The sequence below is a fragment of the Monodon monoceros genome, unplaced genomic scaffold (assembly GCF_005190385.1).
Source record: "Monodon monoceros isolate NGI ecotype Baffin Bay Population unplaced genomic scaffold, NGI_Narwhal_1 Super_Scaffold_9, whole genome shotgun sequence".
Taxonomy (NCBI): Eukaryota; Metazoa; Chordata; class Mammalia; order Artiodactyla; family Monodontidae; genus Monodon; species Monodon monoceros.
Genome location: NW_021703786.1, coordinates 52,893,744 through 52,906,305, shown reverse-complemented (window position 1 = coordinate 52,906,305; position 12,562 = coordinate 52,893,744). Strand labels below are relative to the sequence as shown.

Sequence of the window (12,562 nt, the reverse complement as noted above, 5' to 3'; positions counted from 1 at the left end):
TAAAAATGCATCCATTAGCAAAATGTGCCTTAAGGTCATTGCTTCTCTACTTTGCACCATTTCAGCTTCCAAAAGGTTTCATAGGAACGCTGTACTTTCGGATTGCGGGGGGGAACTGTAGTTGAATTTATTGAAGTTTAATGAGTATATGCCATGACTAAACTGATGTTTTGATGGTAATCTATTTGTGTCATGTGTTTAAGCCTTCTCCCCCTGGAGAACAGGGACGATTTCCTACTTCCTTTAGATACCATCCTACTCCCCAGAACCAGGCACAAAGTAGGTGTTCAATAAATATCCATTGGATTTAACTAACTGATCTGAAAGGTACATGTGTAATTAGCCACGCAGAAAAGAATGGGGAACAAAGGAATATCCAGATTGAGTAACAACTTCAACTACTCTGCTCTCCCACATTGGTAGTGTTGGGTGAGTGAAAGGGCCTTGGCTCTTTTTCCGGCACTGGGTTAGGCAAAGTGGTTAAGCAGAGCTGGGAGCAGGCTAGACAGGAGGCTCTGAGGAGTAAGTCGTTTACTCTTGCAACTAATGATGATGTGTAATACCTCACGGTGAACACTGCGGGGAAGCACAATGCCTGTTTTGGGGTTTTTTGTTTTTTGTTTGTTTCATCCCCTTACCACTAGACTGTGAACTTCTTGAGGCTGGTTTAGAGGGAGGTAGTTTGTAAAACATTGAGACTGAGGTTCTAATTAGCATTTTAATGAAAGAATACTCCTCTGACCCCATTTGTCTTTCTAGTTCCCCTTTAAATCAAAACTCTTAAAAGAAAAGGGGGGGGGGCTATAAACACTGTCTCCATAAATGGATACTAATTATGTAGTGCTTGTGTTATGACTAATTTGCAATGTATAAAGTGTCACTAATAGAACTCTTTATTTGAGGAAGTTGGGGGGAGTCTTGTTTCCAGCGCTATGCTCTCAGGGCTGGGGAGGGCCTGGAGCATTTATTTATGCTTCCTGGAGACTCCCCACCACCAGACAGATGCATTCTTCGGGGTGATCAGTTCAAAGGTTTCTCAGCACCTGTGCCTTCCCTCTGTTGGCAAGGATTAGCCTTTATTACCTTTTTTTTTCTTTTTTTGGTGTGTAAGAAATGTCTTCTCTCCTATAAAGTAACAGTGTAAGTGTGTCAGTAGACAGTGACTGGTACTCTTTGAGATACCAAGGTTTTTTCTGAAATTTTACTGGGCATCAATAACCAGTGGATCCCAAAGGAAGGGAACAGACCCTCTTGAAGCCTAGGGATGGCCGCAGGGAGGAGGAGGAGGTCTGAGGAGAAACCCGCCGAGACCAAAGGTGCAGGCGCAGGGATGGGATGCCCAGGAGTTGCCTCGCTGGGTTGCGGCCAAGTCAGCCCCCGGCCCCGCCCCCAACCCCTGAGGCCTACGCTTCCTGGCCCCGACGGGCCGGGCCCGCCGCCAGCGCAGGGGCGGAGTCGGGGGCGGGGCCCGGCCGGCACATGCGCCTGGAAGCCCGGTGTGCACCCGCCCTGTAGTGCCACTGGGGCCCGGCAGAGGGCGGCCGCCCCCTTCTCAAGGGCCAGCCGGCGCCCAGGCCGCGGGATAGCACCTCCTTGGGGTCGCCCTGCCGGCCCCGCCCCCAAGAGGCGCCCCCTGGGAGCTGGAGGCTGAGGCGGGCAGAAGCGGCAAGATGGCATCTCCCTTTACCCTGGAAGGATACGTCCAGAAGAGGCAAAGATGAGCTCGGCGCAGACTTTGCTTTCATCACTGCTCCATCCCCACAGCCCAAAACAGTCCCTGTGTATAGCAGGCACTCAGTAAATGCTTATTGATGGAATAAAATGGATGAATGGATGACTTCATGAATAAACAGAAGACTCCAGGGATGCCTTGAGCCTGTGTCGTGGGGAGAGGTCTGGGACAAGCAATCCAGGAGGGTTAGTGGGCTCGGAGTGGCCAGCCCCACATCACTGCCCCAGAGGTGGTCACTGAGGCTTTGGGCTCCCCCAGCCCCTGCCTTGGCACACCCAAAGGTTTGCTCAGAGCCTGTTGACACCACACCATCTCGTGGGCACAGAGCCCAAGCAGGGAAGTCTGGGCTTGTCCTCTCTGAGAAGACCAGGAGACCATCCCCTCGAAGTCAGGTCCCGGCTGCCTGCGGGGACGGACCACCTGACTGGTGGCTCCAGTAGGCCTGCTGCTCCCTGAGGACTCTCAGCTGCTGGGGCTTTCCTCATGGCCCCTGGGGACTTCCAAACTGCCTCTGCTTGCCAAGCTCCCACAAGGCCCAAAGCCAAGGGCCAACCTTGAGGCTGGTTTTCCAACATCCTCCACCCTCCTGCCCCAAATCCCACCAAGACTTGGGGCACTTCTGAGTCTACTAAATGCACCACGCGTGATATTCCCATCCCCACCTCCTCTGGCAGACAGGAGAGAATAAGCATAATGAAGAATCGTTCTTCTCTTTTTCACATAAACGACAACTCTTCTCTATTTCCAGAGGATAAAAAAAAGGAAACCCAGTTTAAGGGTCAGCCACACCAATTTAAAATATCAGTATGGCCTCCCGGAGTGTGAGGTGGAGGCCTGTGCTATTTATTCTCAGAGACACTCCTTTAGATAAGCCTCAGTGTCCTCCAAACACTGGATATTCAATAAATGTTTGAGGATCTGTGTGTTCACCTCTGGAGGCCCCTGTTGGGCTTGTTTCTAGCACTCTTTGAAGTCAAAATAAAGCACAGACCCAATCTCCATAGAAGCAGGAAGGAAGAAGCAAAAGCTTCTACTTTTCCTACTAACCCCCCACCTCTGCATTAACAGCCCTGGCCAAATCCACTGGGGCATGCGAGCACCTGTGTATTACCAGGCTGGGCAGAAAACATGCTTGGCGAGCTGGGGAAGCACTGCCCCAGTTGTGGTGGCACATGGCCAGGGACCCGTTGGCCCTGGGGCATCAGGATTCCTGAGTTGGTGAAGTGTAGAAATTGCCCGAGAGAACAAGCCTTCCTTCCTGAAAGGAAGAGAAAACACCACCCTCCCAGCCTCACCAGGGGGACGGCAAGACGAGACGAGGTTCAAGAGCACCCCACCACTTCTTTCTGAATGAGCTGTCTAGAGCTGCACTGTTCAATACAGTAGCCACTAGCTAAGTGTGGCTATTTAAATTGAAACAAGGAAATGCTTCTGATTAAATTAAAAATGACATAAAATTTAAAATTCAGTTTCTCAGTCACACTGGCCACATTTCAAGTACTTAATAGCCACGTGTGGCTAATGGCTACCAAGTTGGAAAGCACAGACTATCGAACATTTATCACTTTGCAGAACTTTCTACTGGACAGGTCTGGTCCAGAGGATCCCCCTTTCAGCTCGTCCTTGTCATCCTTGCCAAATACTCCTTCAGGTGTTGTCCCTGACCACCTGCTGTTCTTTCCCACCCCTGCCCCAGAGTCTGCTTAGACTCCTATCCCCATGTGCCATGCCTTGACCCCCAGGCCTCAGAAAGAAGTGGGGGAGGGGACGGTAGCCACAATGTAACCCCCAGCCTGGGAGCAGAAGCCAGATGCAGAAGGGCTGAAAAGGCAAGGCTGAATGGAAGCCAGCCCCCACCCCAAGGCATCCCAGGCCTGGGAGAAAGCCCCTCAGTGCACACAATCATTCCTTGTTTCTGCAGAGTCTCTGGACCATGCATGGGTAAGACATCTGGAATGTAGTGGCCTGAGGGCTTCCCCACATCACCCGCTGCTGGACTCATCTGATGTTAGTGCTCCCAGAAAAAGAAGTGCCAGCAGAACCCTGAACTGTGAAGAGCAAATAAGGCAATGAAGCCTTGTACTGAACAGAATGTTAGGAGTTCTCCCATAGGGTAGCGGGGACCATAACCGGACACCTCCCTGTGGTGCCAGATGGATAAAGCAAATGAGGAAGAGGGGGAGGAGGACGTGGTGGAGAAGGGACTCCGGGGCATGCTCACCTTGCTAGAGAGCCTCAATCAAGCTCCCCAGGGAGGAAGGAGGGACCAGGGCACGGATCCGACTGCTATCACATTCTACCACCGGCACTTAATTTGAAAGGTTTTGATACAGTAGCTAGAAAATCCAAGGTGGGAGCGTCTGGGGAAGCTCTTAAGTGTGAGGGAGGGAGCAGAGAACAGACCCGGGAACTGGCAGGTCAGGGCTGCCTCTCTCTTCTGTGCCTCAATTCCTGCTTAGCCCTGATCCACGTGGGCGGTCAGAGGCAACACAGGTGCGAGGAAACACAGTAAGTTGTAAAGAGACCACAAGAAAGTAGAGTTTGTTTGTTCAACTGGAAAACAAATAGGAAAGAAGTTTGGTCGTCGAAAGGTATCGTTATCAGCCAAGAATTTGACGGAAGGAAATCACAGGCAAAGTAGCACAGTTTTGAAAACTGGCATCAAACAGATTGGACTGGATGTCCAGGGCAAAGCAATCCCACTCTGAGGCTACCACGTGGCCCTGAGTAAGCTTGGGGACCAGTCTGGGCCTTATTTCCCTATCTCCACCTGGAAGGCGCTTTGGGCAAAAGCACCATCCTAAGGAGAAGAGTAAAGCCCACCCCACCCTCCATGAGCTGAGCTGAGTCGTTAACAGGCTGTGGCATTCCTGTGGGCAGATGACCCGTCAGGCTCCCAGGCACCAAGTGCTTCTCAGCCCTCAGAGACAGATCAGTGATGATGACAATAACACTATTCTAAGTGATTTACATGTGCTGATTCCTTAATCCTCAAAACAGCCTCACAAGGAAAGTACTAGTGTTCTTATTTTACACATGAGGAAAATGAGGCACAGAGAAATCAACTTGCCCACGGTCACCCAGCTAGTCAGCAGCAGAGCCAGGATTCAAACCCAGGCAGTCCGGCTCCAGAGTCTGTGCCATGCCCAGTACATACCAATGGATCAACAACACATACACAATCATACACAACTCCCGATTTGTGGGCCCTTCTGCCTATGCTGGCTTCCTCTTCCTTCTCCTCCCCCAAATGAGCTGAAAGTAGCTCGTACAGCCAAAACCAGCCTTCCCATCCAACTTCATATTTGCCAAGCATCTGGTTCTACAGCAACAATAAGAGCTGCAGTCTGGGGATTTTGAAGGGAATGGGTGGGGAGGGAAGATGGGAGACCCTTTATAGCAGGGGCTCCTCTTTCAGAGGCACAGAGAGAGACCTCAGAACCAGTGGTCTGGACTTCCCTGGTGGTCCAGTGGTCAAGGCTCCGTGCTTCCAATGCAGGGGGCACGGACTTGATCCCTGGTCGGGGAAGTTCCACATGCTGCATGGCGTGGCCCCCCAAAACACCCACAAAGAAAACAGTGATCTAAGGAAGACACAGGGGCTGGGTGGGGAACCCAGGGCCCTGATAAAAAAACAGGAAAGCTGTGCCTTCTTCTGCCCCAGAAACCAAGTCCTCTGGTTTGTGGCCAGCCTTCCTCTGCACAGAGAAGGCGAGGGCTGGTTAGAAGGGCTGGAAGCTGATGGCAGAAACGCTTTGGAAGGGTCTGGGTGAAAAGGACAACCCAGACTAAATTCTGCTGAGTGTGTGTGTGTGTATGTGTGTGTGTACGTGCGCCAAGCCATTTCCAAGCTGGGTGTCCCGTCACAGAGCCTGGTTCTTCTCCCCAGGTCAGGGCCAAGAAATAATGGGTGGGGGCAGGAAACAATAAAGAAGCCCTGGGAGAGGAATGCAGACAGGCATCTGTGTGACTAGGCAGGGTGGCTCACCTCCCACGACGGAGGGTGAGGGCCTTTTACCAAGCAAAGGTGTTCAGGCTGGTACCCCTCACCTTCTCCAACCCTAGGCCTCATTCCCACCTGCCGCCCCCAACCTCATCTAAACAAAAAACTCCTGTCATTGTCCAGAAATCCTGAAGCCAGAATCAGGATCACTGCAGTCTGCCAGAGAAATGAGGGCTCCTCCAGGCAAAGCCAAGTGCTACGGGGAATAAGGATTTTGCTGGCCACTTGATTCCAGGAAGACAGCCCACAGCCGTACCCCCAGGTTTCTCAGGCGGTGCGCCCAGTTTCCCTCTCGCCTCTATTGATCTTGATGCATGGCCAAGTGAGTGGGGCCTCAGCCTTACCCTGTGCCTGTGTCCTTTAGGTAACCTAGGCCGCCTGCAGAGGAGGAGGCCCAGCACAGGCTGGGTGCCCTGTGCCTGAAGCGCCAGGCGCACAGGCTCTCACAGCCTGGACAGCTCCAGGTGAGATAGAAGATGCCAGCCCACCCAGGGAGGAAACCTTTCACTGCTCTGAAGCCGGTGCTTCTGCAGGCGGCTCCACAACCAAACCAGTCCACGGATGAGGGACCTGGGGGCGGGCAGGGACAGGATGCAGGCCGCCAGCGGGAACAAGGACATTGTATCAGACCCCTCCCCTCGCCTTGTCCCCGGAAGGCTCCACCGGACTCTCCAGGCACTTTCCCCTTGATGGGATGGGGCTGGGCATGAAACTGGGTGTCACAGAGAGTCATGACCGTCTCATGCTGCCTGACAGTGCCGTCACTGCTTGGCCTCCAGCCCATGCCACTCCGGGCTGAGATCTATCTTTTCGCAGATGTCTTCTGTTCTAGAGAAAGCACAGGCTCCCAGATCACAGTGATGACATCTTCAGCCTTTCTCCTCCACAGAACCAAGCCCACAGGGTGACAGGAAGCAGGTGCTCCTCAAGGTTTCCTGACCTCCTGCCTCGAGTGTGCCAAGGCTTGGGGGACACTGGCACCTGGTCCCTGCAGCCCAGAGCCAGGCCCCTCCCCGGCCCACCCCACCTGCAGCCCTCTTCTGCCCACAGCCGGGGCAGCCTCACAGTCCTGCTGCCAGAGAAGGGAGCCCGGGAAGTGCCCTGTGAGAAACCTCCCTCCCTGTGGGTACCCGCTTGCCCTAGGGCCCAGCAGTGAGAGAAGCTGGGCAGGGAGGGAGGAAGTGAGTCAGCTCCTTGCAGAAATGGGAATTGGAGGGAGGAGCCAGCAGAATGGAGCTCAGAGGGCAGAGGGCACAGGGGCTGGAAAGGTCACTAAGAGAGGGAACCAGGCCCTGGAGGTGCTGTGTGGCCCACAGAGTGGAGGACGGATACAGGTGACAAACTCAGCGATGCTACCTCCTGCCGAGGCTGGGTGGCCCCTACAGGTCCGAGAACCTGGGTCTGGCAGGCACAGCCCCACCTGAGGATGGAATCGAGGCAGTACCCCTTCCTGACGCACTTACCGTCTGGAGGAAGTGAGGCCCTGTGGGATACGGCCAGCCACGTTCTCGCCTCACTGAGGTTGAGTCTCTGGTCCCCAAGGCCTCCCGCTGCCTCTCCTGAGCCCCGCAGCTCCAGAAGCCCAGGCTCCCCCTGGCCTGGCCCAATGGGGAGACAGATGTTTGCATTTCCCAGAGAGGATGGGAACTGAGTCCAGGCCCCAAGAGCAGAGCAGCTGGGGCTGCCCCGCATCTGCCCCCGCCCTCTCCGGCAGCCCCTGCCCCTTTGGGAGCTGTCCCCAGGCTCCAGCTGGAATCTGTCGCTCTGACTGGGAAAAATCCTTGCTGTGAAAATTCCCAGCCTGCCGACATTCCAGCACACAGGCAGCCCAGGGAAAGCAGAAGGAAAGAAGGCGCCCTGAGCCCTGTCAGGCCACATTCCACCCCCTCAGAGACCTGCAGCCAGTAAGACAGGCACATTCCTCCAAGGTCCCCTGGGCCGGACACTGTGTGACCTCATGTGACCCTGAATCTGCTTCTCACCCATGCCTGGTGCCTTCCTTGGCAGGCTGTCCCAGGGACCCTCCTCCCAGAGCCCCCTCCCCAGGCCCCTGCTCCTGGCTGTCTAGAGCCCATCTCCCCTCCACTCATGTGAGGGATGCCGAGGGTCCAGGCACACAAGAAACAAAGTCTTAACACACTGCAGACAAGTCACCAAGGACAGTCAGTGGGGAGGGTTCTAGGAACCCAAACTGAGCTAAACAAGGGAACCCAGACAAGAGAGAATGGGAAACCAGTTCCTGACTAGAGAACCATCTTCTTTCCTTCCACAAATATCCACTGCTCTCAAGTGCTCCAGCATGGCAGAAATAAGAAGATAACGAATTAATTACAGTCTTGATGAAAGTTATAAAGGAGACAGAGGATGTGCAGACCTGACGTGGTCTGAGAGGGCCAGGGAAGGCTTCCCTCAGGAAATGATATTCAAACCGGGGCCGGTATGTATGAGTACATGAGGGTGGGCAGGGAAAAGCATGGTAGACAAAAGGAACAGCAGAGACTCGATGGTAGAAGCCAGTGAGAACTCTGCGTTGCACACCCACCACCTGCCAGGCGCTCTGCCAGGCCGTGCTCCTCACCTCTGTCCCACAGTGCACACTAGGAGAGAACACATTCACCCCTGCGCCACAGAAGAGGGCATGTTGTTGGTCAGAGGTGACGTTCCGGGGATCTTGCTACCCCAAATGCTACAGAGGTCAGTACCAGCATGTCAGTAAGGGCCAAAAAAGGTGAGGGGGCAACGTGCCTGGCCTCCAGGATCTAGAAGGGGAGACGTATGAGGGGCAAAAGCACCACCCTCCCCCACCCCGGGGGACCACACCCGAAGGCTGACAAGACAGATGCCACTTGTCTTCCTGCGGCTTCCCTCAGCCGCCTTTCCAGTACCTCTCCCAGCTCCCACAAGATTACATCCCGCCTGCTGCCACTTGGGCTCACTTCCTCTGGCTAATCCTCTACAGAGACTGAGCGCAACACCCTTCTGCAAAGCGCCGTCCACAGAGCACGAGCGGTCAGTCACTCCCGGCCGCTTCCCCTTTCCTTCCGGAGAAGAGGCTTCTAGTGACAGGGCAGCGGGAACCGGAAGGCCCAGGCCTGGGCCGGGCAGTGGATGTATAAGGATATCCAGAGACTGCCTTCCCCTGCCCTATATAGCTCTCTATATGGATATATAGATATCCATCTCTCCTATGCATAGTGAAGGGCAGGAAGCTGATACCTTGAGTTCAAATCCTGACCAGTCACTTAATAACCGTGAAACCGTAGGTAACTTAACCTTAACCTCTCTGTAAACCAGTCTTCTCCTCATCTGCAAAACAGAGATGATTACAATACCTGCTTCAAAGGGTTGCTGGGAAAACTTAATGAGTTAACATGTGTGAAACGTCTAGAACAGTGTCTAATGAAAGCAGAGGGAACGCCAGCCAGGATCTTTGTTCTTGCTTCCACTTTGCATGCCCTTCCCTCAACGCATTTCTGTTCGGCTGAATCTTTACCAGATCAATTAAATACCACTTGGGGAGCATGTACGTGCTACGCACTGTACTGGGTGCCATACAGGACACTGGGCAAACACCCCACGTCCTTCCCTGCCGCAGAGTCTGTGCAAAGCGGCCTGGCTCAGCCATGCCCTGATTCTGAGGAACATATGGCGGGAGATTAAGGGAGCCAGAGTGGTGACCCAGGCCTGAGGAAATAGTTTCCCAACCAAACTAGAGCCAACAACTGAAAAAAATAAGCTTTGCTGACACTGTCCCCTGTATTTCACAGGACGGAAGCTGCTGCCAAGCACCACGCAGGACTCTAGGGTTGGCTGGGCACCCCCCACAAACTGCACAGCAAGAGGTGGGGGGCCATGAAGACTCCGTTCCTTGGCAGTGCCTGTCTGGCACAGCGCGCGCCCACAGTGCTGCAGATGCCTGGGGCACATCCGTGCCCGCTGCCCGGACGGACAAAGGAGGCGCCAGGCAGCCTGCCCAGGCAGCCGGGGAGCCCTCACCCCAACTGGTCACCGGTCCCCACCCCATGATGCTGCTCTCCACCCCAGGCTCCAGTGAGGAGAATCCAGCAGCTTAGTGTAGCGGGGTGGTGGGAGCCTTGCTGGCAGGCGGAACGCGTGCTTGTGGTTTCTGGGAAATGCTGTAGAGATTTGCAGCATTTTTAAAATACTTGTGTTCCCACCCGCCACACACGCCCCCCTTCACCCCACTCCTCACCCACCCCCAGTCTGGGTGTTTGCATATCTGGTATTTTCCAGAACCACTTCAATGTAAATAAGAGAGATTAGAAGGGAGAGGAGGACAAGGTGGTCAGGGGTATCAGGATGGGCCAGAGGAGTTCTGGCCAGGGCTGGAAGGGGCCGGAGCAGGCTACCTCAATCAAGGCTCTGCCCTGCACCAGGACTCCAAGCTGTGCCTGCAAAAACAACCGATGACCATGACATGTCCCCACACCCAGTCCAATGTGGCCTGGGCACTGTGCCCACCACCGACGGGCTGGGTGGCCAGGGCACTCTGGGACTGTAGTTCATCTAGCATCTCACTGGGAAAAAAGCAGAATGGTCCTCTGAAGACAAAAGGGAGACCTAGCAGAAAAAAGTGACCTAGTCTACATGCTGGTCCCATGCACCCCACTAATCCAGGACAGACAACCCCCCAAAATGCTCCCAAAGACCTTTCACCCACCAGTTCTCACACCCTTGACACCTACCCACCCGCCTCTCATTACCAAAAGAACACAGTTTGGGGTCCACCCTGAGCCCCCAAACCAGGGCTCTCACATGGTGAGACTCTGATGCCAGAGGTGCCAGAAGCTTTGGCGCAAAATGAAGTAAAAAATTCCTGGAGTGGGGCTTCCCTGGTGGCGCAGTGGTTGAGAGTCCGCCTGCCGATGCAGGGGACGCGGGTTCGTGCCCCGGTCCGGGAAGATCCCACGTGCTGCGGAGCGGCTGGGCCCGTGAGCCATGGCCACTGAGCCTGCGCGTCCGGAGCCTGTGCTCTCACAGCGGTGAGAGGCCCGCATACCACACACACAAACAAAATTCCTGGAGTAACATTAGGAACAGAGCATTTTAGAACCCTGAACTCAGGCAGTACCCAACTTCTCCACCACCAGAAGCCCCTGGGAAGGCCACACTGCCCAGAAGCTGGCTGGCCTGGCAAGGCCTGGAAGCAGCACAATTTCAAGTCTCCCCTTGGAATCTTGCAGGCCCCACTCCTGACAGCACCCAGGGACCCTGGGGACAAGGTTGGTGAGGCTCATACCGTTTCCGCCCAGGGGACTAGGGCCTTCCACTACAGCAAGGGGGCCCCTGCCTTCTCCCAGATGCAGGCAACCCTGACCAGCCAGTCCGCTGCAAGGCCACTGATGACCATGCCTGCAGCCCTGAGAAGCCAGACTCTAAAAAGCTGGAAAAAGAAAGAGAGCATCCAGCGCCCCATCTTTCCCGCCAGCTGGCTGTTTTTGACAGAGCTACAGAGAAAGTCTGGACAAAAGCGTTAGGCGTCCCGTTGGAAAGAAAACCTCACCAGGGGCAAGAATGGGAGAGCACTAGGACGGATAAATTAAAGAGGCTGCAAAATTATCTTTCCTGGATGGCATTAGAGACTGGGCAGAGGGAAGGGTACTAATCTTCCTACATTTACTACCGGCTGAAGTCTATCTAAGTGACATCATCTAATACACAAACATGTTTATCTTAAATAAAGGCCCACAAAGCATGGTGTACAGAATAAAAAACAAGTCTCCCTTTAGCTCCAATCTTATTCTCTTTCTCAGAGAAAACTGTAGTTGGTTGGGTGTGCATCCTTCTCTGATTTAGTCCTCTCAAGTTCTGGGAGGACAGAATAGAGCCGGTTTATAGAGGTCATGGGTCACTTTGCCTCGGAGGCCTCTCCTAATGGCCACCCCTTTTCTCCCTAGCACAACTGGCCAAGTCCTCCTTCTCACCCCATTGCATAGCTGTGCAGACCTCCGTGATAGCAGTTACGGTGCTTGGTTGCATTTCTTCACTTAGGTCTATGCTCCCTCAAGGAAAGATTATATTTTATTTATTTAATCCCCCTGTGCCTGGTACAGTGCCGGTTCTTAAGCACACTTCATTCAATGTTTAAGGGAGTCGGTAAACTGAGGCTCACAAAAGTTTGGTAACTTTAGTAAAACTCAAACACAGGTCTTTCTGACTCCAAAGTCTACGCTCTTTACACTATAACATGCTCTTTTCCCGATTCTGGAGTGTGGATGTGGTTTAGATGGACACGACGACCTTTTAAGGAACCTGACAGCCCTATAGCCTTTGTTTGTTTGTTTGTTTATCTATTTATTTATATATGGCTGAGTTGGGTCTTTGTTGCTAGGCGCAGCCTTTCTCTAGTTGCGTCGAGTGGGGGCTTCTCTTGCTGTGGAGCACGGGCTCTAGGTGTGTGGGCTTCAGTAGTTGTGGCTCACCGGCTCTAGAGCGCAGGCTCAGTAGTTGTGGTGCATGGGCTTAGTCGCTCCGCGGCATGTGGGATCTTCCCGGACCAGGGCTCAAAACTATGTCCCCTGCGTTGGCAGGTGGATTCTTAACCACCGCGCCACCAGGGAAGCCCCCTATAGCCTTTGAGTACGAACCCCAAGGTCCAACAGAAGAAACTGTACCACAGATCTCGGGCAAATGCCTGACAGCTCAGGAAACTAGCCTTGACTGGGAGGGAGTGGTAGGCCTTCCTTTAAACCCCCATCTCTCCCCTCCCACCACATCCTCAGAAGCTCAGGGGAGCAGTGCTTTCTAGGTACGGCTCCCATGCAGGCCAGCTCCTCTAGCTCTTGGTGGCAGGGGGACAACCACAT

General features: G+C 53.9%; 1 protein-coding gene across 9 annotated transcripts in view; it reads right to left on the bottom strand.

The window, feature by feature from the left end:
* The window catches only part of MYO18A (myosin XVIIIA), a 95,168-nt gene that overhangs the window by 66,506 nt on the left and 16,100 nt on the right, over positions 1 to 12,562 (bottom strand). The window contains exon 1 of one of the 9 annotated variants that reach the window (XM_029210623.1): positions 7,199 to 7,377. The exons of the other annotated variants lie outside the window; for them this stretch is intronic. Coding sequence (XP_029066456.1) covers positions 7,199 to 7,363 — 165 coding nt within the window. The 5' untranslated portion in view covers positions 7,364 to 7,377. Of the gene's footprint in view, positions 1 to 7,198; positions 7,378 to 12,562 lie in introns of those variants that run through there. 9 annotated transcript variants of the gene reach the window in all.